The sequence below is a fragment of the Amphibalanus amphitrite genome, unplaced genomic scaffold (assembly GCF_019059575.1).
Source record: "Amphibalanus amphitrite isolate SeventyFive unplaced genomic scaffold, NRLGWU_Aamphi_draft 000071F_arrow, whole genome shotgun sequence".
In the NCBI taxonomy this organism is placed as follows: domain Eukaryota; kingdom Metazoa; phylum Arthropoda; class Thecostraca; order Balanomorpha; family Balanidae; genus Amphibalanus; species Amphibalanus amphitrite.
The window spans coordinates 582,824-609,229 of NW_024881567.1; the positions used below are offsets into that span (position 1 = coordinate 582,824).

General features: G+C 51.8%; 2 protein-coding genes across 2 annotated transcripts; both read right to left on the minus strand.

The window, feature by feature from the left end:
• Positions 1 to 20,129: 20,129 nt before the first annotated feature.
• On the minus strand, positions 20,130 to 21,509 carry LOC122379098. The gene has a single exon (XM_043361029.1). The coding sequence runs from the start codon at positions 21,507 to 21,509 to the stop codon at positions 20,130 to 20,132; it is 1,380 nt and encodes a 459-aa protein (XP_043216964.1).
• Positions 21,510 to 21,814: 305 nt separating this feature from the next.
• LOC122379099 lies at positions 21,815 to 25,600 on the minus strand. The gene is made up of 2 exons (XM_043361030.1): positions 25,201 to 25,600; positions 21,815 to 23,043 (listed from the first exon to the last, which is right to left on the minus strand). The coding sequence occupies exons 1-2, from the start codon at positions 25,223 to 25,225 to the stop codon at positions 21,815 to 21,817; spliced, it is 1,254 nt and encodes a 417-aa protein (XP_043216965.1). The 5' UTR covers positions 25,226 to 25,600.
• Positions 25,601 to 26,406: the final 806 nt, after the last annotated feature.

The window sequence follows — 26,406 nt, forward strand, 5'->3', positions numbered from 1 at the left end:
CAGCAGCAAGCATGTCAAAAAGACAAGTGATGGCCATAACCAATCTGTATGTAGCACCACACCGTAGGTAATCATAATTCATTAGCTGGTTGATGGGACGCATCATTGTTTAAAGCTATTAGCAGATGCACTGAAATATCCAACTCACAAATCATCAAAACATGATTGTGTACACTTGGCAATCACATGCCCAGAAATAAATTGCAGATCTAGTCAGAGGCTTTCATAGCTCTGTATAAGATCCGTCTGTTTGAACTAAGCATGATTCAGGGCATACAAGGATATTTTAATTACACTTGATAAAACACGCTCTTTCTCGTCCTTCACTTCGTTCACTTTCGTACAATACATTCACAACTGTGGCCGAACATGAATGCGAACCAAATGGCCATATGCTCTTCAAAACAATGAACTTGCATTGCATTGCATCACACCTTCTGACAACTGCGCTGCAGTAAGATCGCTAGCCTAGGTGCATATATCGTCCAATAAACACGCAGGTGTGCCTAAAAGCGGAAAAGTGCATACATAAGCTGCAAGATTTTGTAAATTGATAGCAGCGCAAACTGACGGGCTAATGCAAAATCATTCCCATATGCACATTGCACAGACACTAAAATGTATGATACAAACTACTACTAACCACAAACTACTCCTCGTTGCAGGCATGCAGAATCACGTAAATATTGAGCTGGTGTGACGCTTTTCCAGCTGCCTTCGGAGCACAAGACCCCTGATTGATGTGTGCCCTTGTCCTTGGCGGGTGAACTGGAACCCGTGCGCTGCCTGGACATCTCTGATCAGCTTAGCAGCATGAACAACTGGAGGACCGTTCCACCGGATCAGAAGCTCCTTGGCGGCATTGGCGTGTTGGAGTTGGCGTTTAGTCGCAAAGACTTCCTTCAGAACGCTGCCCATTGATTCGACAACGCTCTCTGCTGGGTTGAGCAGCCAGGTACGTACGACCATATTCACATATGGTCGCAAGGCTGCGTTGTCTCCCGCAGAGAACCATAGCGCTTTCATCAGAGCCTGGTTTGTTGCTGCCGATTGCCTCTTGGTCATGAGGAACCTCACTCCCTCAATGATTGACCACTCAGGTGGCACGGATGATGGTGGCACCAGCTTGGCGACTGACAGTTCGTCGCATGCTCGGCGTACTAGGCTGACCTGGACGCGCTCTGGCAGCGACGATGAGGCGATGTCAGCGATGCATCCGACAGTTTTGACATGGAGGATGTTTGCCTGTAGGGTAGCATTTGCTGTCCCACGATCGTTACCGTGTGCGTCCCTCCCACGCCGCCGAGTGCGCATGCTATGCAGCAGATTGTGACATAAGGCAGCGACGTCATCCATCTGAAATAAGCGACACGATTACATTTGCATGTCTTAATTTGAACTGAAATACCACCAGTGTAATGTTTAAGTGCGATTAACTCGCTTAGTCTTCTGGCTGTTTTGGCAGTCGTTTCAGCTTTGGTATTACGTTATACTAAAAGTATTCTATGCACGAAAAAACTATACCTGCTTCGCGTCACGGTGACCCTCCAGGCCGTAGGTTGGCCAGAGCTCGCAGAAGTTGCACAGCGCCACCGCGCGGCTCGCCGGCGTCCGCTCCTGACGTTCTTCAGCAGAAGCGCTCAGGGCAGCAAGTGCGTCGACCATTGCCTTCAGCTTCTCGATGATCGCATCGTAAGCTGCCACCACCTCCCAAGGGAGCAGCTGAGTGTTCTGCTGGCTTTCACTGCCCTGCCCCAGCACGACGTAGATGTCGAGAAGCGCTGAGACATACCTCAGGAACCGTTGGTCTGAAAGATGTTAAGAGAAAAATCAATTTTCCGTGCTTCGGAAAAAAATTGTGAGCGGTGAACAATAGTACCAAAGCTCTGAATGTTTTCTGTGATGGGTCTCACGCCTATTTGTAGGTATAGAAAATAAGAAGCTTCTACTGATCATTCAAATGCCGAACAGTTAAACTGTCCTTTGATGATCATGCTTGGTTAAGATATTTTGCTAATTGCTTAGGGTAACGTGATCTGAACAACTACTCATGGTATTAATGCTTTTGCGATCTTTCCACAAAGATAATGGTTGGCTTTGAAAAAATAGAATATGCGAGGTTTGAATGAAAAATTGATTATCAACTAAGATGCACGACTAAATCTAATTATTTCCAAGATATCAACTATCAAGTAAATATAGGTACACTTTAAGCTAACAAAATAGCGTTGATAATGATGCATTTTTAACAACTTAACCACCCTGCACCTGGTGTATGTATAAACATGCAATGACTCCAAGTATAAGCGAGTGTAGGACAGATATACATACATGGGTTGGTGTTGTATAGGCTAAAACACTCAAAATGTGCAGCAAATATCCATTAGGGCAAAATGCAACGGTAAAACTTACCACGGAGAATACGGAGGTCGCGATGCAGGTCAGATGCGTTGGCCCCTCTCGCTTTAGGCGCTCGGTTTTCTAAAGACTTGATCATGGCATCACGGTTGCGCCAGAAGCCCTTCAGCACCTTGCCGGCGTGCGCTGCAAATCTGGTCTCCGACCAAAGTCTTGGTGCCGCGGCTTTCTTCCCGGCGGAGCAGCTCAGCAACTCCTCATACCCCTGTCCAAACGTGAAGTGTTTGTGATGGCTGTGACGCTTTGGATGGTGTCCTGTGCCCACGATGCTTTTGCTGTAGCAAGTGCATCCCGCTCAGCAAGATTGAGCAAGTGGCTGGAGTCCCAGATCGCTGGTATCTTCCAGCGACTTCCTGTCAAAACAGCTGCCAGTTTGTCTGCCACTCGGCTGTGGTGATACTGGCCATCGGCTGCAAAAGATGCAACTTGTTCGGTGGCAGACACACCTACTGATGCCAGCGTCATCTGCAGCTCACGAGCAATACCATCCCCATCGTGCTCGGTTACGACAGGGGCTCCAATCACGATACTCTGGATCATGTGATCTTCTGCCGCGCCTGGATCCAGCGTGCTTATTGCAGTGATGTCCACTGTCCTATTGTTTATCGTTGTCTTATCTGCCAGCACCGCCACGCAGGGCTGAGTGCTGACGTGCGTTTGAACACGTTTCTTGATGACAACTTCGAAAGCATCCCTTGCTTTTCTCAGCATCTGCGTACTGTGGTTCTTGTCACCCACTCTACAGTCAGATACATGCAAAAGCATGACAAGTTCTTCGAATCGTTCCGCCGCAAATGAGTTCTTGATCGTGAAATATGCAGCACGAAGGACACGGTCCGCGATAGTGTCACGCTGACTGATCTCGCTCTCAGCTCTCTGTGCTGCACGCTCCTGGTTTGCCACTTGAACAAGATGTGACTCCTTAGTGATGTGATGGCTAACGCTCGCTTTCAAGTTTCTGAATCCTGTAGGAAGTGACATTCCTGTAGGGAAGTCTACGGCCACTTCAGAAGGACAGCGAAAGACGCCTGCTGCTCGGATATCAGAGCTCATGGGTGTGCTCTTAATACACGCAGCGCAATAAATGAGTTCCTGTGCTGGGAGTCTAACCAAGTGTTTGCAGACCCTCAGCAGCGTGTCTACATTCCTTGCCGCGCGGATAAGGAGCTTTTGGTCTGATGCCACGTCTGATACGGCTGGACCAGTGTGACGCTGGGGCGGTGCGTCTTTTTGCAGCTGGTTAACCTTGTCTGTAAGGCTCTGTACCTGTTTGCCCAGCGAGTCAATTTTCTCTGTGATGACGTGGTACCCATTCGAGGTCGTAGCCGTCGTTCCTTCGACCGCAGGCTGATGCTCGACCTCGTTTCTGACGGTAGCTGAAAAGTGAACCCAGTAATTAGCCCCAGGAGATTGTTAAAAATGCATAATTTTGCACTTATCATGAGCCCTTACTTCCATGCCTTACAACAGCATGAGCACTTACCCGCGCCGTGCTGGGAGAGGGGGGGGGGGCGTTTTTACGCCCCCTCAGGTTTTTCGCAAATATCTTAAAAAACCGCGGCCATTTTTGGTACACCTGTTCAGTGTTCATACATCTTTCCCACACATGTTGTGAAAATTTCAGACCCGGGTCGTTCAAGGTCAGGTCACCAGGTCACGTCAAGTGACCTTACCTCAGAAAAAGCTTAAAGGCTCGCTATAGCTACACCGACTGAACAATCACATTGAAAATTTCAGCGATTGATAAAAGTAACAAAATGTATAAAATATTTATCTCGGATTTTGATATCTGTGACCTAAGGTCAGGTAAATTTTGCGACCTCTCCACTATAGGTAAGTCAATGGGAGAAATTGAAATGTGTCTCTTTTGAACGAATGTCGTTCGTCCTCAAAGATCGGTTCATAGGTAAACATGACACACTGGATCGGAAAAATGCACCTATGACCCTTCTGTGTACCCTTGAGGACATCGCAGGTCATGAACGGTCGCCATCAGCTTTTTTTACTTTAACTTTTGATAGAGATGTGCTAGAGCGGTGAAGACACGTCAGATGTGTTCAGCTCAACGATACGGATCGACTGATATGCAACATGACCGTTTCCGGTCAGGTCATGGTCTTGACCTAAGGTCAATTTTTAAATGACCTTTCAAGGTCAACGTATGATTCATTCGACGCGTCTCGACGAGAGAAACACAATGCTGCCAAAAGTAGTGTCGTGGCTCTCTTGAGTCAAAAGTTATTACCAAAACATGTTCGGTGAAAACGGCTATTTTTTTAGTTTTTGCCCTCTGGAGGCTAAACCGTTGAACTGAAGTCAAATCTGAGGGCAATAATCAGAAAGGTCTGTAAAAGGGCTATCGATGCGCTTTTCTGAGGTGTTGTAGCTCAATTGGTTCCCGAGTTAGCCGTTGGCAGTTTCCAAAATTGTCGAAATGGACTAAATTTGCCCTTTGATGACCTCTGGTGACCTGACCTTTGACCTGGCCTAAACATTGACTAAAGTTCCGTCATTATCTTTGACGCTCTTTCGACTGCCGCATGTCGAAAGAGCGTCACTGCCGCGTGTCGCTACGTGGCCCAGGAGCCGAGTTAGGGAGAGGGGGCGTGAAAACGTCCCCCCCCCCCAGCACGGCACGGAAAAGACAGGCCACCAGCACGGCGCGGGTTAAAACATTGGGACAGCACATTGGGAGTTGCTATAAGAATTCATTTCAAATTCAATCAAAACAAATGGTCAGCGCGCACACTAAGATTTAGGCAGCTTCGTTTCGCGGTTTGGTTTTATAACATTTCCTCGAAAAATATTAGCATCAGGTTGAGCACAGGAGCTCTCACTTCCGTTGGGTGGCTGAGGCAGCCAATGCTTCAGTTTTTCACTTACCAGTCTGAGGAACAGCGCGTTCCTCGCAAGTGGGGTCATCCATCTCTTCACTTGATGGCCGTTCTGTTTCCATTGTATCCGGTACCGGTGCATGAGGAGACGCGCCTAAAATAAAGATGTTTATCTTCATAAAGCAATAGGTACCATAGTTATTGGTAGCATAGCAACACTTTTCGTAAGCAAGCCTCGCACACTGGGGAGGGGGATCAAATGGACCCCGTCGCCTTTTCGTGAAAAAGTCGCGCAAAAAACGACCGATCCCAATGAAACTTAAATTATTTCTGAGTAAACCAATTTCACGCCTCCTGGGAAATTTCATGATCATGACCCAAATGACCTTTGACCTGTTTCTCGAGGCCATGTCAAGCCGGCATTGTGAATCTGCGTGTCAGCACACATTAGCCATTTTCACGACGGTAATCTGGTACACATTTGGTGCAGATTTGGTCAAATTAGGTTCAGTGTATTTCTTAGTAGCCATCAGCTAGGGCTGCACTACTTGCTTATATGCCTGCTTTGTCAAATTGTCAGACATTATTATCGATTAAAGGGAGTGTGCCACCTTCCAATGATTTCCCATTTTATTCTTCCTAGGATAAGAAGCTTCTGTTTTTACCCAATATCGCAAAAAATCAAAAATGAACCTGGAATAGTGCTTTTTTCGCCTAAAAGTTTATCGGTTTTTCGATATGTATAAGTTATAACAACTGTAGTGGGCTGACCTGCAAACAGGCGTCGGCAACAATCGCGAATGCGGCGCACATGTGACAATAAGCAAAGGTCATTATAGAGTTACGACGTACGGGAATGAGTTATCACTCTAACAGAGCTATCAGGTGCTAATAACGAATATCGTGTTAGTTTTGATCACAGATGATGTCTTTCAGCATTTAGACCAGGTCGGGTCAGGTCAGGTCAGGTCAACTGGTAAGGGTTGTGAAGGGTATTCGTAATACGTGTCAAGCGCCTCTGAAAGCTACGTAACATGTTACGAAGGCACCAAAACTACTTCGTAAATGTTCAAATGGTTGCTAAATTCGAATTCAGCTCCAAAAACTAGCCTAGAAACATGTAAAACTCGAAAAAGTGAACCGAGGTCACCCGAGGTCACCAAAGGTCAATGACCTGACCTGACCTTCAGGTGACCTTGACACCCACCCTAATGTATGGGAGCAACATCAAATCACATGTTTGAACGTTTGAAACCACGAAAAGTTTGCAAACGCGCGGCTAATGCGAGCCGACATACGCCGAATCGCGATTCCGGCCAAACATGGTCTCGGAAAGAGGTCACAGGTCAAAGGTCATTTGGGTCAGGGTCATGAAATTTTCAGGGTAGGTGTTAAATTGATCAATGCGAGGGTACTGAAAGTTTCGTCGCGATCGGCCGCTTTTTACGCGAGTTATTCGCGAAAAACCTTAGAGGGGGTTGCATCAACCCCCCCCCCCCCCCTGTGCCGGCGATGGTTAAAAAGCACAACTACAATGCAATAATGCACGCACGATCGACGAGAAACTAAACAGCTCCCTTACCTGTTGGATGTATCCACGACTGCCATTGCCCGCCAATGCCAAAGCCATCATTCCTGATCCGAATGGGCTTATCCTTATGGAATCTTGCCATGTGTTTCTTCAGGTTCTTTTTGAGACCATGAAAAGTACAACCAGCATATCCACATCTCACTTTTGAGCTTGACCGATATACAGGCGCCATGCTTCACTCACTCACTCGCTCATGAGATATGTAAGATGCACAATGCATGCACAACTGTCAAATCGCTGCCATCCGCCGCGTCGGCACACCGGTATCTCCTCACCTACTCCCCACAGCGCCTTGTACCCATGACTCACACCATCACACTATCGTGCGGTGACCGGTCACACAGTGGATCTGAATGTCTACTTTTTTTGCGCCAAAGTCTGAAACAACTGACGATTATCATCAGCGTAAAAATGTTGAAATTCAGCATATTTAAGTTTTTCTTCAAAAGTTTTTTAGGTGTGTTTTAACAAACTTTTTTCTCAGTTGAGAAAAAAACACACTTTTGACCTTATTACCTAATACGAAGTAACGCAATCGAAGTGTGATACCGGTCCACTGTGCGTTTTCAGGCGCGCTCGATAAAACACCCACGCCTGGAGAAAGTAGGAAGGGTGATTTTCTGATCCTCCTTACCACAAAATGACCCTAAGCGAAAAAATGCCCGCAGGGCGCTGCCAACGCGTGCCAGCGGCCCTGCTGATAAGAGCGAAAATCAATGTATGTGTATGCGGAGCACACCCTTAGCGCTACGTTGGCTCCTTGGAGACACCTGGAGAAACCTCTGCCGGCAGAGGGGTCATGTCCCTCGCAGACGGCGCGGCGCGGCGGGAGCGCGGCGGGTGGCCTGGCCGGAAACAGGATAAAAATAGCCACCTGGCACGACCCAGCGAGGGGGTAACCGAAGGGTGACCAGGGGTGAGTGAGGGAGCATACCTGGGGACATCGCGGTGCCGGGCAGACAGTAACAGCACCAAACGTTAGAAAAGAGACACAAGCCTATGATGTTTCTGAGGCCTAAGAAGGCATCGATGTAGATGGGCGGACTGTCTCCAGCTCCTCCAAATATTGCTAATATCTTGCTCCAACGAGCGTTGGCACGTTGGAAGTTTTATCGACCACTGCTTTTTTGTTGGTCAAAATGGTGACCATCCATCCAGCGAGCAGCCGACCAGGCCGAGGTGGACGCACTCGAGCTAAAACTTCTTGAAGAAGATGAGGAAATTGAAGACCGAGCTGGCAGTATAGCGAGCAGGCGCGAATCCCGACTTGGAGCGGCGGCCAGACATGCGGTGAGGCACCAGTGTGGGCAGCCAGAGCTGAATACAGGCGAAGAAGACCCTCAGAGACGGACGAGAGGATGGGTTCAAAACATACCGTCCGACGGCGCCGGCAGTGGCATTACACGAGAGTGCTCGGCGCTACCGAAGGTGACACTGGAGAAATTCAGCGGGGCGCCATTAGAATGGCCAAGATGGAGCGCTATGTTCCGAACACTCGTGCACGAGAGCCGGTCACTGACGGACACCGAGCGAATGGTTCATTTGCAGTCGTGTTTGACTGGCGATGCTCGTGAAGCAGTGCGAGGGCTGCTATGTGACGGCAGCCTCTACCAAGAGGCCATGAACGAGCTGGAACTACAATTTGGAGACCCTTCCAGCGTAGTCGGCAGTACCCTGTCGAGTGTTCTTCAGCACCCAGCTGTGAAACAAAATGACTTGAGCGCTCTGACAAGCTTATCACGAGCGCTACACGCTGCCGTGAGCGTCCTCTCTTCACTTCACTTCCAGGGTGATCTGACCGCCTCGACGAACCTCAGACAAGTTGTTTCAAAACTACCAGCCTCTCTCGCTTGGCAGTGGGGTCAGAGAGAGGTAGAGCTGTTGCCGCGTTTTCCGACGCTGGCCGACCTAGACCAGTGGCTGAAGGAAATTGTGTTGGCTGGTCGCCGCGCCCTGCCAGGTCTGGTCCAACATGAGACTGGAACAGCTCCGGTAACGCAGTCAAGAGGCAACAGAAGGTCGTCACCATCCCGGGTGCAGCAGAGTCAGAAGCCACCGGCTGGGTCGTGGCGCACTACGTTGGCTACAGCGACCGGGACCGAGCAGTGTAGTGTGTGCAAGGCGGAGTGGCACGAGCTGAGTGACTGTCCGACTCTGCTAGCAGCGCCACCTGAGGAGCGCCTCCGGCTGGTACGGGACTGCCGGCGGTGTTTCCGCTGTCTCAGTGATGCTCACTGGGCTAGGAAGTGTCCTAGAAAGACAGTGTGTGGGCAAAATGGATGTAAGGGCAAGCACCATCACCTGCTTCACATCACGGCACCGACTCAGATATATGTGAGACCATCAACTGGCGCGGAGGCAGACAATCCGAGGCGCGTGCTATCCACCGCGGCTGGTCAGTTGCCTACCAGAACGAATGCAACACTCCTGCAAGTTGTTCCTGTGAGAATTCATGGAGATGGAGGATCGTACCGTGACACCCACGCCTTGTTAGATCCTGGCGCAGACACGTCCCTCTGCACGGAACAAGTAGTCCGGGATCTGTCCATTACCGGCTCGGCCGAACGGCTGCGACTCAGCAATGTTGAAAGTTCAGGTCCGAGCAAACCGTCCTTGAAGGTGAGTCTGCAGTTGTCTCCACTGTCCCCAGGCGGCGAGACTGAGATCGTGACGGTGGCGGAGGCGTTCACGGTGCCGCAGCTTAACGTCCGCCCCACGACAGTCGACTGGAGCCAGCGCGAGAAATGGAGCCATCTGTCCGACATAGAACTGCCAGACACAAATCACCAGACGGTGGAGCTGCTGCTCGGCGCGAACGTCATGGAAGCTGTCGTGCAGAAAGAAGCCAGGATGGGAAAACCGGGGCAGCCAGTGGCGATCAAGACACATTTCGGTTGGTGTCTGACAGGAAAGGTCACAAGCTTGGTCCCTGTAGGAGCGAGAGAGATCATGCACATGGTCAGAGACCGCTCTGCTGATGACGAGTTAACGGAGCTAATGCAAGAATGGTGGACTACAGATGCATTCGGTACCACCCACGCCATGACCCAGCCACACTCGTACGAAGATCGGCTAGCCGAGCGACAGATGGAGCATTCAACTCGATGGCGCGGGGACCGTTATGAAACGGGTCTCCTGTGGCGATCCCAGGACGTAAGGCTACCTGACAACTATCAGATGGCTGTGCGGCGGCTAGAAGCCACAGAAAGAGCGCTGAAACGAGAACCGGACAAGGCTGACGCCTATCGACAGACAATGAAGGACTACATGTCAAACGGATGCGCAAGAAAGGTCGAAGACGACTGTGAGAATCAGGACGGCAGCCAATGGTTTTTATCAGATCATGCCGTCACGAATCCCACGAAGCCTGGGAAGTTCAGAATCGTTTTTGATGCCGCGGCTAAATATGCAGGCGTGTCATTAAACGAGCAGCTGTTGACGGGCCCAGACCTGCTCAAGACGGTTCCCGGGGTGCTACTTCGATTCCGTCAGGAAGCCGTAGCTGTGACTGCTGACATCGAGAAGATGTTTCTTCAGATAGCTGTGAAAAGGGAAGATCAGTTGTCACTTCGATTCTTGTGGCGTGTCATAGATTCCGGAAAGCCGCCAGAGATCTATCAGATGGATAGTCATTTTCAGTGCACGGTCGTCACCGGCTTCTGCGAGCTTTGTGCTACACCGCACCGCTGAAGAAAAGGGGGCTGCAACCGCAGCTGGACGTGCAGCGACAGCCACGGTCAAAAACAACTTCTACATGGACGATTTAGCCACGTCAGAGAAAAACAGTGACACCGCTCTACAAACGGTGAGAGAGGTCACAGAACTTCTAGCCAGAGGTAGTTTTCGTCTCAGAAAGTGGCTAAGCAACAGCAAAGATGTGCTATCTTCGATCCCAGTCACTGAGCGTGTACCAAGTGCAGCCGACCTGAGCGTCCAGCTACCCTCGGAGAACGTGTTGGGCGCGACGTGGGACGCGCAGACTGATGAGCTACATGTGACTGTACCCACACCTGCAGTAGAGAAGGCGACAAAGCGAGAAATACTGCGTGTCGTGGCTTCCATTTTCGATCCGCTCGGACTGGTTTCGCCGTTTGTACTCATTGCCAAGCTGCTGCTACAGGATCTGTGGTCAAGCCAACTGGGCTGGGATGCCGTTCTTGCTGATGAGGAGTCACGCCAGTGGTTATTGTGGCTGGCTGACCTACCGAGAGTCGCTGATGTGAGAGTCTCACGCTGGTATGGAGCTCAGAACGCCGCGGTCTCGCTGAGACAGCTTCATGTTTTCTGTGATGCCTCGGAGAGGGCATTTGGTGCCGTCGCTTACCTCCGCGAAGTACACGAGGACAGACAGATCAGCTGCGCGCTCGTCATGAGCAAATGTCGTGTAGCTCCTCTGAAAAAGCTAACCATCGTGCGTCTGGAGACTCAGGCCGCCGTTCTGGCGGTGCGGTTGGCCACCTGTGTGAAAAAGGAGCTGACGCTGGAACTGCACGATACCATATACTGGAGCGACAGCCGAGTCGTGCTGAGTTACATCTCAAATGATAGTAAAAGGTTTCATACCTTCATTGCGAATCGAGTCGCTGAGATTCGCGATTCGACGCATCCCAATCAATGGAGGCACACACCGGGCGAATGCAACCCCGCCGACGACCGCTCCCTTGGACTGATGGCTTCTGAACTGACCAGAGACAGCCGCTGGGTAAGAGGGCCCGACTTCCTATGGCGACCGGAGGAATGCTGGCCGAGCAACCGTGAGCGGTCTGAAGTGGACAAAAACGACCCAGAAGCAAAGGCTGTGCTGACCACTCGTTGTGAAGGTCAGCCATCCGCGATCGTAGGACCGGACCCTGATCGGTTTTCCAGCTGGACGCGATTCAAGCGAACTATGGGATGGATTCGCCGATTTCTACACAACTTTGCAGCGACCTATTGCGTAGACGGCAATGCAGCTAGGAAGCTGATTGGTCCGCTGTCATCTGAGGAGCTGCAGAGCGCAGAGACCGCCATCGTGCGCCAGATGCAGCGCACCTCCTTTGCTCAGGAGGTATCAGCGCTAGAGAAGGGCCGTGGCGTTCGTACAGACAGCCACCTGCAGCCGCTGACACCTCAGCTGGATGGAGACGGCGTGCTTCGAGTTGGTGGCCGTCTTACTAACGCACCCTTACCCGAAGAAACTCGCCACCCGGCGATCCTGCCCAGAGACAGCCGTGTGACCGCCCTGATCATCACGTCGTCACATGAAAGACTGATGCATTCTGGAGTAGACCACGTGCTTAATGATCTGCGAATAAAATACTGGATCCCCAGAGGACGTGCACTCGTGAAGAAGGTGCTGCGCGACTGTCCTCACTGTCGCCGTCGGCGTGCGACACCCTGTCAGCCACGCATGGCAGACCTGCTAAAGGCCCGCTTTGACAGCTGCTACCCGTTCAACTCAGTCGGCGTTGATTACTTCGGTCCACTTCAGATTAAAACGGGAAAACGCAGCAACGAGAAAAGATACTGCCTGCTGATCACATGCATGTCCACGCGGGCAGTGCACTTGGAGATTTCTCGGACGCTGTCTACGGATAGCTTTCTGATGGCGTTCACCAGGTTTGTGGCGAAAAGAGGACGGCCGACACAGGTGTTCTCTGACAATGGAACGAACTTACGAGCTGGAGAGAAGGAACTACGTAAGCTTATTCGAGGCTGGAACCAAACCGTCATATCTGACCGGCTTTCCCAGGATCAGATTCAGTGTGTTAAGAATCCGTCCGTTCCGATGCGCCGGTATAAAGGAACAAATAAGTATCAACTCAGGGCTGTATTGCAGCTGACCAGCTCCGGTGACCAGACAGGCAACAACTCAATGAGGCAGCCATGCTGTGACCCGATAATCAGGCAGCGCAGAGATATAATACAAGTCGAGTATAACGTCAACGTAGCGTTCAATGAATCCTGAGAGACGCTCAGGGTCTACCCCTTTAATTCCGCCCTGACACGTGCATTATCCTAGCACGGTTTAAGTTATATGCATCGGGAATGGGTGCATTGGTGATGCAGCACAGAATGACATCAGCATGATGCACATTCGTGACCTGGATCCACAATGCCCCCTGGTCTGGATTCGGGTACCAAAAAGGTTGGGTATAAATTTCGTACTGGTGAGCACCTCTTTCAGGAAAAGACCGACAAGTCAATTTCCCTAAGATTGGCTTGGTGCTGCACTCAGTGGCCACAAATGTCACAGTTCGAGAAGCCCGACAAGGCAGCTCCCAAAGCTGTAACGAAATGCGACCGACCCGGTCCAGACGGCAGCTGAGTCCCGAGTGACCCGCTCCCCCGGTACGGACCGGAGCTCACCACGGATCACGTGACAGGCGACCGGACGGCCGGCCACCAATCACCGCGCAACAGAGCGCCGCGCTGGCCCCGCGCCCGCAGACATACTGCGCCGCACGGCCCGCCGGCGCGCCGGCGCGACCGCGGCCGGGCGGCGACACAAACGCGGCGAACAGAATTACGACCGCCAATTACAAAATGATAACGCGAAGTTATATACAAACTTAACACAGTGGCACTTCAACCCCCGCCAGTAGTGACATGGGCGGAGTCTGTGAGTCAATGATCGCCTCGGTGAAGAGGGCTCTGAGAGCGGTTCTAGGTCGACTCCTGGTAACTGAAGAAGTGCTGCAGACCGTCATCACGGAGGTGGAGTCTGTGGTCAACAGTCGTCCGTTAACGTACGTGTCAACGGAGGCTGACAGTCTGGAGGCGCTCACGCCATCGCATCTGCTTCTTGGACGTCCATCGATCCAGCTACCACCAGGACTGGTCACTGACGACGGCATCAGTGGCCGAAGAATCTGGCGTCAGAGTCGGGCACTGGCCAATCAGTTCTGGAGCCGCTGGCTCAAAGAATACGTCCCCAGTCTAGTTTGTCGCAGAAAGTGGACGACAGAGTCACGAAACCTGGTGGCTGGTGACCTGATTCTCTTGGCGGATGACGGTGTGCTGCGCGGTTACTGGCCACTCGGGCGAGTCGTTGAAGTCTTCCCGGGACCAGACGGCCGGGTGCGATCGGCTCGGATCAGGGTGCGTGGCGGCATAGTGCACCACCCAGCGCGCAAGATATGTGTGCTCGAGGAAGCGGACTCCTGAGTCTTCAACGGCCAGCGGGCAGGATATGAGAGGAAGTAGCTGCCTGAGAAGCGCACATTGGACGGCCATTCTGTCCCTCCGGAGGGGGGAAGATGTTGTTTCCAAAACAACAAATTGAATATTTACGGATGAGGCGTCCATGATGCATTTGCTTGGCACATCAGAAGTGTTGCCTGGCTGTCAGCGCGTTAAAAAATGCGCGAGAATCGATTTTTGTTTCTACTGAATGTGTGATTGATCTGAGGGAATTCTAAAACTAACTTTGTTTTAATTTTGGCCTATAATTTATTATCACGAAATACAACGACCTTTTAATGTGTAAAGCTTGATTTTCTCGTTAAGGCCGGCAAAACAGTAGAAGTGTTGATTGACATCAACAAGGGGATTAAATAGACACTCGTCTGGCAGTATGGTCTGCTGATTGTATACTTTATTTTTGATGACCTTTTTTGGTCGCTACGTGCAATTCTGACACCAGCTCACAACCCGCTAATATGCACCTTTGCCGGATATTTGAAGGTTGGGACGGGCGGGATGTCGGACCATCAGCAGCCCCCAACGCAGTTGTTCTGCCGGTTTGACGGATGAAATAGCTTAAAAATGTCTCACCCAACCACAAAGCCAGCTGTCTGTTCTCTTCTATCCAGGTTTGGTGGTCTTTTTTTTGTTGGTCAAAATGGTGACCATCCATTCGGCGCCTTAATTCGCCGAAGGTTCGTTGGCGCCGATGGCTTTGCTTTTTTAAGTCCTCTCAAGTTTCGTTATGCTTCAACCAAACGTATAATTGAGTAATGCTGTTGCCGAGACTGTTCAGAGTCCCTTCCGCACATAGGATAGGCGGCGGAACAGGGGGGGGGCACCGTGCCCCCCTTTGAGCTCGGCATTTTAACATTAGCCCTATGGGCGTTGCATGGAAAGAATGGGACCAAAAGTCGGCAGTGTTCCCCCCCCCCCTCTTAATTGAAGGTGTTCCGCCGCCACTGCTTCCGCACCAATCCAGCCAAAATCATCGCAAACGCGTTCCCTGGCAATACCATATTGCGATCCTTGCCCATTTTGGTCTTGTGCTGCGTATGGCGTCTGCGCCATTCGAAGTTGAGACTTGTTGAAAACCTTCCAGGTCACTGTCCAAAATTGAGTCACTTTTTGGTAGTTGAGGCGACAACAAACACGACCACGATCATGTTCCGCGACAGCCCGCGCTCATACAAAATCCCCACTGACGGGCAAAATTGTATGAAAATACATGTTCGCGTAATTACTTTCCACCCTGTAAGGTAATCAATAGTTTCCCTGTATATGAATACTGGTTTGCTTCTTCGCAGATGCCGTACAGATACGTTGTGTCTTACGGCGAGCCAGGGAGCGACCCCGTTAACCGGATAGTCCAAGTGGATCAGAAGACGGAAGTTCTGCGTGCCGCTACGGAGGCATTCAAGCTTGAAACGCAGGGCGCTATAGAGGTGTATGATGACGAGTATGGGTTATACATTCAGGAGGATAATCTAGATCTGCTGCCGGACAAAGGCAAACTGAGGCTGGTCATGCGTGCTGAGAATGGTCGACGCTCCACTGGAAGTGTGGCGACAGTTGCACTGGACACCGCCGACACGATCCCAGTCCTGCAGACATCGCTGTCCAGCACAAGTCAGGAGAACGTCTCTACCCTGGTCCTGCTTTCGCCCGGGAACACAGACACTCCGTAAGTCACTTACCTTGCTGGTGGCCCTTGTTGACATGTTACGATATTGTTGAACAATATGGGATTTGCTTTCTAAAACACTACGCTTTCTAGGGCGCTTATTAAAACGTTTTTTTCATTTGATTTCACATTGCTCATGCAATGTGTGCACGCGCTCACTCCCTTCACGGAGTGTTATAGGAACACGACTTATCGGTGTAACTGCCTTTTAGGCTGATTGATTATTTTTGCGAAGGCTTGACTAGACTCGTGCCAGGATAAAAATCCCAGATTCAGGATCCGCAGGTTCCAAGTCCAAAGGCCATAACGGATTTTTTATATGACGGGAGGTAGAAGGAATTATGACATTGTGTGTGCTCTATGGGTAATAAGGCGAAACTGAATATTCATGTTTTTCCATTGCAGGGTGCCAGAGTCGAGGCCCGCGGATGGCGTTGAGAAGGGATCAGTTGCAGGCTACTATGTCGTTCGTGAAGAAAGCATCCCCGCGGATGGGAGGTACGACTCTTTTATCGCGTGAACTTCAGCGCTTGCACTGTAAAATATGACATGACCATCTTCACTGTTTTCGGCTTCTCCCAAGGGCAGGCAGTCGCCTTAGCCGTATATGGGCCAGAATGTCTAACGATTTCGGCCATGTTGTGTATACCAAAGTCTTGAAAAGTGTGAAAAGTTGATCGTTGCAAGCAAACTGCAAGCATGAAGCAGCAGCAGTTTTGAGAAGTGTACCTCTCACTAAACTGCACCTCTGCTACCGTACATGTAATTTACATTTCTGGTATACACGACATGGCGGAAATCGATGGACAAAAACAAGCCACCGATGCTCCTTCTAGTATATATTAAGAGTTCAGTGCCTTCTCCACATAACACTTAAAACATAACATAACACATAGAATTGACATAAAATTAAATTGGCTATCCCACTTCAACATTATATTGAAGTTGAGATAGCCAAATTGTTGCGAAAGGCTTACAATCAGATAAATGGGCCGCCTCAACAACCAGAGTTGTCTACAAGCTCATTACTGCTCATACCTCCCCCCCCCCAAAAAAAAAGCGCGAAAAACTATAACATTCCCTTACATTTCCCTTTAATCACAGCTGAATGCCAGCTGTGTGTCTTTCAGCTTGTGTTCATCTAACTATTCATCCAACCATTGTGTTCCAGCTCCGAGTGCCTGATCCAGACCGGAGAAGCTGCAGATCCGGACGGTGCTCAGCCTGGTCGGACTCTGGGTGACGGTGACTACCGACCGCCTGCTGGGTAATATGTTTATGCGTTATTCGTTATTTTTCAGTGACGTTGTTAACATAATTGTTAAAAGAAATGAAACCTGTTTTCACATATACCGAACAATATCCATATGTGTTATAGCTGTGACACCTAAAAGCCGTGACAGACACTTTTACACTGCTAACGTGGCAGTGTTCTTGGACGCATTCTTGACTAGGTAAAACAAGGAAAATCATGCGCTTCAATTATATTTGACACTTGACCTCACCTTACGACCGACATCCTGAAGTTACTTGACCTAAAATTGACTTGACATGATCAGCTGACCCCACCGCTGATCTGACTTGACCCACCATCCTGTTATTACTTGCCTTATCTTTCTAGTTGATGCTTATTTAGGACGGTTCTCCCATCCTTTTCCTAGGCTGTATTTAAAAACCTTAACATTTGGTGCTTAAATAATGTTTCTTGAAATCCGATTTCAAGTCAGAGTCACGCGTGCAGGAAAGAAGTTTTTTTTTTGTCCCAGTTGATGTTGACATTGAAGTTTTTGACTGTGACCTCGAGTGTTATTGCTGAATGATGTTCTAAACATGCTGTTGCCGCAGCGAGGTACACTGCGTCCTGCAGTTAACATTGTCAAAACCTTTTAATATTTGGAATGTCTCGGTGATGTCTGCCCTCTAAAACGTCTATACGTCTATATTCAAGGGCTGATAGGATTTTAACTCATTTCCTACAGGTAGTTTCAACCTGCTCCTCTGTCCCAGCGACTCCGGGAGAAGATCGTCATGAAAACTCGTCTTGTCATGAAGGACTGGTCCGAGATAACTGACCTTCTATATGCCGAGTACACCAAGGATAAAGGGAGGTGAGATAAGGCTTTCCAACACATGGTATTGTGTAATACAGTGTATTGTGCATTACACATTTTTCCTCCTTGTATACTGCTGATGTATTGGGAGAGCCAGGCATTAAAATAAACACATAAATCATATCACACTTCTCCAGCATACAGCAGGCTTTTGACTAAAGCTGGAGAATAATACGTGTTCTCGTCCAAAGTCACATAAGAGTCAACTATCCAACACTCTGCGAATGTTACCCGGTTCTGCTAAATCCATGCAAAATAACCCGATTTTAGCTCTCCAAAGAGGCATTCGACACCTTTTTTTAAACCCCACATTTGTATTCCCGTGAATTTAAGAAAAGTTGGTTAGTAACTTTCAAAAAGGTACAGTCACTCGATTTTTCGTCTGTCTTAGCAGATAAAGCAATGCCAGAACAAGCTTACGAACACACATATTTGATCGGGATCGGACGATTGGACACTTTTAAAAAGAGATCTTTCGTGCCTCCCGGAAATTCACGGGAGAACAGATGTGGGGTTTAAAAAAGGTGTCATTAGCCGAATGTCGCTTTGCCAAATAGTAGTTCCGTATTGCCGTGTTGCCTCCCGTTGCGCAGTGTATTATTATTTTGCCGTAAAACCGGTCTCAACTCCTTTCCCCGCTTGCTCAGTGATGTTCCATTCTCCTTTGTTAACTGAAAGACTTAGCTGAAAGACCTGAAAGACTGAGCGAGTGGCGAAAGGAGGAGACAAAGGGGAGATGTGGGGTGGGCGGGTGGAAATCGCTTGTGCTTCGCACTCGTAAAGGAAGATGGAAGATGGCTACCCAAGAGGTGGCCAAATTCCTGATGCGATGCGGGGTTTACCCATAACGTTATTTATCCAGATACATATTATTATTATTAATATTTTAATAAATTATGAACTGACTTACGTGCGTCTTAGTACATAAAGCACTTTTGATAAGTGCGATATAGCGACCATCTCTACATCACGTACCTAGTGCCATCTATCGTCCTCCTACGGACCTAAAACTTGCATGGATGTAGATGTCGCTGCTTGTCGTCCAGCCCTCGCGACCGTCTAATGTACCGTGATCGTCGCGAGCTCCGATACGTTACCATTAGCCGAATGTCGCTTTGCCAAATAGTAGTTCCGTATTGCCGTGTTGCCTCCCGTTGCACAGTGTATTATTATTTTGCCGTAAAACCGGTCTCAACTCCTTTCCCCGCTTGCTCAGTGATGTTCCATTCTCCTTTGTTAACTGAAAGACGCCAAACACACCAAAGGACGTATATTCTAAGCTCGTTGGGCGAGATCAGGGCGGGGTGCCCGAAGTATCGAGGCGATGTGGGTGAACGGGGGAGGCGCTGGGGAGGCGCAGTGGAGGGGTGTTCAGTGGGAGCGACGGTCCCGACGATGAGCGGCGTCTATGGCGAGGCAGGCACGCCGGACGTCGAGGCGGGGTCCACGTATGTAGGACGCATAGGTGTGTCCCTGCCACCGGCCGGACGCTTGTATAGTCTGGTCGGGTGTGCCTGTGGCGGCCGCAGCGGTGGCGAACCCGATGCGGAGGCTGTGGGTGGTGAGTTTTCCAGATGCGGAGCAGAGATTGGTTTTCAGCAAGTTGTTGAGCCAAGAAATGGTGGCGTAAGAGCCGGATGCCAGGGTGAAGAGCGGGAGGTCGGCTGGGAGGTGACCCGTGTAGGCCAGGTAGCGGTCCATGGCGCGAACAGGGCAGGCCGATCCTTGGAGTCGGGGTAACGTGACGACATGTCCTTTTCCGGTTTGGTCGGTTTTGGAGGCCGGAATGGTGAGGGTGAGGGCGTCATTATCAGTGGTGACATGACGGCGGAGACACGTGCGGCGGGGAGAGTAGGCGCTTGCGCTGGGAGCTAGGTATTCACTGCCCCGTAGGGCTCCGAAGAACCCCATTGTCACAGCTGCCCACGCGGCCAGGCGGTCTTGAGTGGGGAGGGCGCCGCGTCGGAGTCTGCGACGGAGTGAAGTGAGAAGAGAAAGAGACATCGGGAGCCGTTTCTTGGTTGGCAGACGGGGCTTCTTGGCTACTGCTCGGAGGGCCAGGCGGACGCGTGCTGACAGCCCCAACCATGGCAGGTTATTGGCCACGTGCCAGTGTCGTATGCCAGCGAGGTGGGCCGTCACTGTGGCTTTGGACGCGCCGCGCAGGCAGAGGTGTGTCACATAGCGCAGAGTGGTGCTCTCCTCGGCAGGAAATGGGTGAATCGCATGCGCCTGACAGAACTGGCGAAACTTCGCGATGGCGCGACGGTAGATTTTCCTGGTAGCCGGCGCTAATCCAGCCCGAATCAGCCGTCGAGCCGCCGCGTCTAGATCCGCCAGGCGGAGGCCGCGGTACACTCTGTCGCCGGCGCTGCCAGGAAGGCCGTGAGCGGCCTCGGGAGCGGCGTGGCGGACGTCTCCGCCGCCGGATGGAGGCGGTGGAACCTCGCGACCTGTAACCGGGAGAGGGCATCAGCCGCGGCGTTCTCCGACCCATTGATGTGCGTGATGCGCAGGGCGAAAGAGTGTCGCGCAGCGGCGAACAGTGCCTGTCGTATGAGGGACATGAGACGCGGGTCTTTAGACCATCCCTTCTCCCACGCGCCGACGACACCGGAGTTGTCACAGTGCATGGAGATGCGGAGACCGGACCAATGGGAACCCCAGAGCAGGCAGGCCGCGAGAATGGGGATCATCTCGAGCCAGGAGATGGAGTCTGCCCACTCTGCGGTGGCTTCCGGCCAGGGCGCGGAGAACCATGCCGCCCCGCAGAACCCTCCGAAGCCCACGGTGGAGGCGTCAGTGTACAGGTGCAGGTCGGCCGCGGGTGTCCAGGTGGGATGGATGAGGGGGGCGGTGCCGTTCCAGTCCGGGAGCATTTCGAGCCACCAGTCCAGATCGAGTCTGGTGTCTCGCCTGATCGTCACCCAGTGATGTGGGCGGTGGACAGAGTGAGCGGTGTCTAATAACCTACGAAAGAAACTGCGTCCGGCTGGAATACATTTTGTTGCGTGCACCAGTTTTCCCACTAGACTCAGCAGGCGCCTCTGACGGACAGTGCGGGAGGCTCGGATCTCTCGGAGGAGCGTGATCAGCGCCTGCAGTTTTGCTTGCGGCAGGGAGATGGTCATGTTGGCTGTGTCGAGGACGCAGCCGAGGAGTTCCATCTTTGTTGACGGAGCGCAGCACTTCTGTTCGGACAGAGGGACTTTGCACTGTTCGCAGATGGTCAGGAAGACGTCGTAGGCTCGCTCGCAGTCAGCTGAGTCGGCTGGGCCGATAAAGAAAAAATCATCGAGATAGTGGTGAATGTGCGGGTGAGCGGCGTGGAAGCGTGCTGTGATAGCTAGGATATCAGCCAAGTCGTTGAAAATTGCGCAGGCTGACCGTAAGCCGAAAGGGAGGCGGACGTCATAGAAGAATGTTGAATTCCATTGAAACCCAAGCAGCCAGCGCTGAGATGGGAGGACCGGGATCAGGCGGAAGGCGTGTTTGAGGTCGGCTTTTGCGAGCAGGGCACCGCGGGGCCCTTGTGCGTAGATGTGCTGGATGGCTTCATCCATCGATGTGTACTGCACGGTGAAGGCATCTTTGTCGATGTGGGCGTTGACACTCAGGCCCTCCGGCTGGGATAAGTCGAGAATCAAACGCACGGTGCCATCAGGTTTCACTCGGGCTCCGAGAGGGTTGCAACGGAAAGGAGTCATAGGTGGCGTTGGGAAGGGGCCCATGGTGTGTCCCCTGGCGAGTTCTGCTTCTAGGGCGGCGGTTACGGCAGTGGGGTTGGCGCGGGCCGATGCGTTATTGGGGCGGGAAGTGGAGACGGGGGGACCGGTGTAGCCGATGTCGGCGCCATGCTCAAGGCGGTCGAGCACCGGGTGCAACAAAATGGAGGGAACAGCCGGGGTGGCGAGTTGCCGCAGCGCGGAGACATCGATGGGTGTGGTGGGGGGTGGGGGAGACGAGTCAATTGGGCCGACGGCGGCGATGTCGGAGCTTACCGCGTCTGGGTTTAGTGCCAGCGAGACTTCTGCTGTCTCGGCCCGGTCAGCGCGGGCCGATGGGGGATGGACCCTGGCTGGCCCGGGGCCGCCATCAGGCACTGTCGGGCTGGGTGCGGGCCGCGGCAGATGGTGCAGGCGTGCTGGCGCTTGCACGTGCCCCCGCTGTAGCAGCCGGCTCCGTTGTAGCGGAGGCACAGTTCGTTTGGGGCGCCCCCTGGGCGCTGTGCGGCGGGTCCGGCGTAACGGCTGCTGGCGGCGGCCGTTAGGGCGGCGGGTGGCGGGAGGCCGCCGGCCAATCCCGTGCTCTCCGTTAAGGACGCAGCGTCATGGTAGTCGTCCCCGTATGTGGCCATGTGTGTGCGGGCTCGCTCATCTAGGTCGCGCAGCGCGCTTGTGGGCAGGCTCTCACCCCGGCTCTGGATCCAGAGTAGGTATGTTGCCCATTGCACCGCCGCGGCTGGAAAGAAGTACGTTCTATATGCGGCGATGGTGGTGACACCCCGCATGTAGGCCGCCGGGCTCAGCGGCGGGTATCGCGTCGGCGCAGCTCCCCGCGGTCCGTCCGATGGCGCGTGCGGGAACACCACCGCCTCTACTGAGGCCACCTTGCTGCGGTCGGCCAGTGTCTTGAGGGCTGTGGCGCTGACCGTCGGCAGCTTTAGGCCTCTAGGCGGTGGGGGCTGCTGAGACCGCCGGGGCACGATACTCATGTCCAGGAAGTCCGTGATGGGCTGTCGACCTTGAGTCTTGGAGCGCTTCCGTGACCTCGACACCCGACCGTGGTCGGACGAAGAGTCGGACGGCGTGTCAGACTCGGTCCAGTCGGAGTCCGACGTTCGCAGGGACGGTGAGCGGCGTCGTCGGTATCTTGAAGCCTCTCTGGTGGAGCAGTGGCGCCGCTTCGCTGAGCGTTTTTCCGACCTGTGTCGGTGTTCGCGGCTGGAACCGCGGTACGACTCCGCCCCGTGCCGGGCGGCGGTGCCCTCCGGGCTGGCCGATCGGCGGGCTGTGCGATCGGCGGTCCTGGCCGGTCCTTGGCGGCGGGTGTGGCTGGTTGCTCGTGACGGCGTCACCGAGCGTCGAGGAGGCGTTGCCTCCGGGCTGTCCGAGCTGATATCCGTAGCGACGTCTTGTGCTGGTGTGCCGAGACTGGCTGGTCCGGGGTCGGCGGGAGGGCGCGGTGCCAGCGCTGCCTGCGGTGCAGCGGACGAAGAGACTGGCCGTGTCTGTTGCCGGCCTGTAAGTAGTGATGGGGGTGGCGAGGTCAGCCGGCGGGCTGCAGTGAGAGGTGTAGGGGACATGGGCGACCGAGCTCGGTCAGCAAGGCTGGGGCAGCGAGATCGTCCAGCTGTTAAAGCGACGAGGTGAGCTAGCAGGCCGAGTTCGATCAGCGTGCTGGGGCGATGGGTCAGCAAACGGTCTGGGGCACTAAGGTCAGCCAGCGGGCCGGGGCAACGGCCCATCGAGATGGCCGTGTTCAGGGTGTTGAGTGGAATGAGCGATGGGGGGGGGTGAAGAAATAACTGTGAACATGAGTCGGTAAATCTGTTATGAGGGCTGCTGTTACCATTGCGGAGCAGTGTCAGAAATGGCCTGCTTCACCGTGTTTTGGAAACGTAGAAACTTTGTTCTGTGGACCTTTCCACTATTAAAATGACAAATGTTAGTTAGCTGCTGCTTATTATCACAGCGAATGCTGCTGAAAACGCACACAGGACACAACAACCAACTACCTGGTGATGCCTGGTATGTGATTGAACATTCCTGTGTCACCAAACCTTCGAAATTCTTCTTTTTATTTTCTTCAAAATTCCCAAAATTTGTTCTGTCAGTCAGAAGAACTTTGTGCTGTGAACATAGGTCGCTAAACCACTGTTCTCACGCTGTTGCGGAGTGCTTACAACTGAAACGTGTTAGAATCAATTTCTCGATATTAGCACAAAGTAACTAACACAGATGTTTAGCTGCTTGTTCGGCGCATTAAAGCAAACCATATTACCTGAAAACGTATGAAACCAAACCATATGCAAACTAGAGAAAAGAGGGAAGTTTAGTCATCATCTGTTGATCTGTTTTATTGGATTCATTTATTCGTTTATTTATTTATTTAAGATTCTTTCCAAAGCGTTGAAAGGAGGTTAGGTAAGACACCTACTCAGTACTGAGTGAACATGTTGGCTATCTTGCTCGGGCTCATCAAGCAATGTTGATATGCAAATTGATGGTATTGTGTACCTAGATCTCATAACTATTTGCGATTGCAGTAGTATGCTCTTGGATTTAAGGGTCTTCGGTTTGTCTGAATGTAAGCCGGCTTTTAATAATTGCCAGCGGGCTGAGGGACACAAGGTGTACTGGCCAGCGGACCAGGCAGTCGGGGCAGCCAGCGGGCTGAGGGCATGAGATTGGCCAGCGGGCTGGGCAGCAAGGGCAGCCATCTGTCTGAGGGCAAGAGGTCTGGCCAGCGGCCCTACAACAAGGGCAGCCATCTGGCTGAGGGCATGAGTTCTGGCCAGCGGGCCTACAACGAGGGCAGCCAGCGGGCTGAGGGCGTGAGGTCTGGCCAGCGGGCCTACAACAAGGGCAGCCAGCGGGCTGAGGGCATGAGTTCGGCCAGCGGGCCTACAACAAGGGCAGCCAGCGGGCTGAGGCAAGAGGTCTGGCCAGCGGGCCTACAACAAGGGCAGCCAGCGGGCTGAGGCAAGAGGTCTGGCCAGCGGGCCTACAACAAGGGCAGCCAGCGGGCTGAGGCAAGAGGTCTGGCCAGCGGGCCTACAACAAGGGCAGCCAGCGGGCTGAGGCATGAGGTCTGGCCAGCGGGCCAGGCAGCAAGGGCATCTGTAGCGGGCAGAGGGCATGAGGTTAGCGGGCCGGGCAACCACCTTGTGTAAGGGTCGGTAGGCGTTGGTAGTTTGTAAGGGAGAGGCGTATTAAAAGATACAACTGTCATTGGTGCCAGTGCAGGGCTGGCTAATCAAGGGCGAGGGGGTGGTCAGCGTGTGAGAAGTAGGCGGACCATAAATAAAACTTATCTGCTGGGAATCGAACCCGGGACCTCCTGCGTGGCAGGCGAGCATTCTACCACTAAACCACCGATGCCTTACTGTCCCAGATAAACCTGTGATAAAGTATATCAACACAAACAACCCCATGAGAAAAACCCAGGTGGCAAACACAGACATTGTTGCATAGAGGCGAGATGTTAGCCATGTAAAGGCAGGAGCCATGTAAGTGAGAGCTGTGGTTGCGACGCAGGAAGAGGGGCTAGTAAGAGCAAATAGACCCCCGAGTGGGGCCCCGTGTACGATCGCACTGGACGTGCGGCGAAAATGGCGCGCCTTCACAGATGCCATACCGTTAGTTGTCCTCGAATAATTACAAAAGGGTAAAATACCTGGTTGTTTCCGGCGACGCACCATCCTGCAGCGGCAGGTGAGGCAGTTGTAGTGATCAAGGCGTGAAAATACACGTTTGCAAATCGCTAAATCGCTTGTGCTTCGCACTCGTAAAGGAAGATGGAAGATGGCTACCCAAGAGGTGGCCAAATTCCTGATGCGATGCGGGGTTTACCCATAACGTTATTTATCCAGATACATATTATTATTATTAATATTTTAATAAATTATGAACTGACTTACGTGCGTCTTAGTACATAAAGCACTTTTGATAAGTGCGATATAGCGACCATCTCTACATCACGTACCTAGTGCCATCTATCGTCCTCCTACGGACCTAAAACTTGCATGGATGTAGATGTCGCTGCTTGTCGTCCAGCCCTCGCGACCGTCTAATGTACCGTGATCGTCGCGAGCTCCGATACGTTACCAATGTATGTGCGAAATGGCATGCTTAGGGGAGAGTGGGGCAAAGCGGCCACCCGGGGCAAAGCGGCCACCCATCGTTTTAGCCCTTCATAGCTGGCGTCAGTTCCAATTTATGGTCTCCAATTATACTTCTCTTCACGGTCGTTCGAATGAGCCAGACCGAGGTTTCAGTCCCATCATCATTGTTCTGTGAAACACGGAAAAGCATTTCTTGCCAGGTTACCAACTATGTTTACAATTTTTAAATGTTATGTTATTCCATAACCGTTTGGAATTTTTATAAGCGTTCTTGTCCGTGCATTGCATGGTTATCGTACATGTATTCTACCAATTTTAATGTTTTTTACCCCACTAATAGCTAAGCTGGAATATTTTTGTCTCGGGCGGTATGCGCGGGGCAAAGTGGCCGGGGCAAAGTGGCCACCCCCCAATTGGCCATAAGTTGCTTCCATCTGGATAAAAAACATTATTTATATTCAAATGTGTCGTCATGCATAATTCGTCTTGGCCACTTTTCAGTTGCATGAGTTACCAAATAATGCAATTAAATGTTTATTTTCATGAAAATCCTTTCTTTGTTTACCTACAGGTGGAAGATGATAAAGTAAACATCCATCCTCGCTTAACCTTGTCACCATCAAATACCCTTGTCGTACACGAGGCAACTATTTTGTTTCTCATATCGGGACTTGAGAAGACGCCGGTGGCCGCTTTGCCCCAGGGTATGGGGCAAAGTGGCCAATATGCATAGGTTTAAAGTTTTGTCAATATCTTTC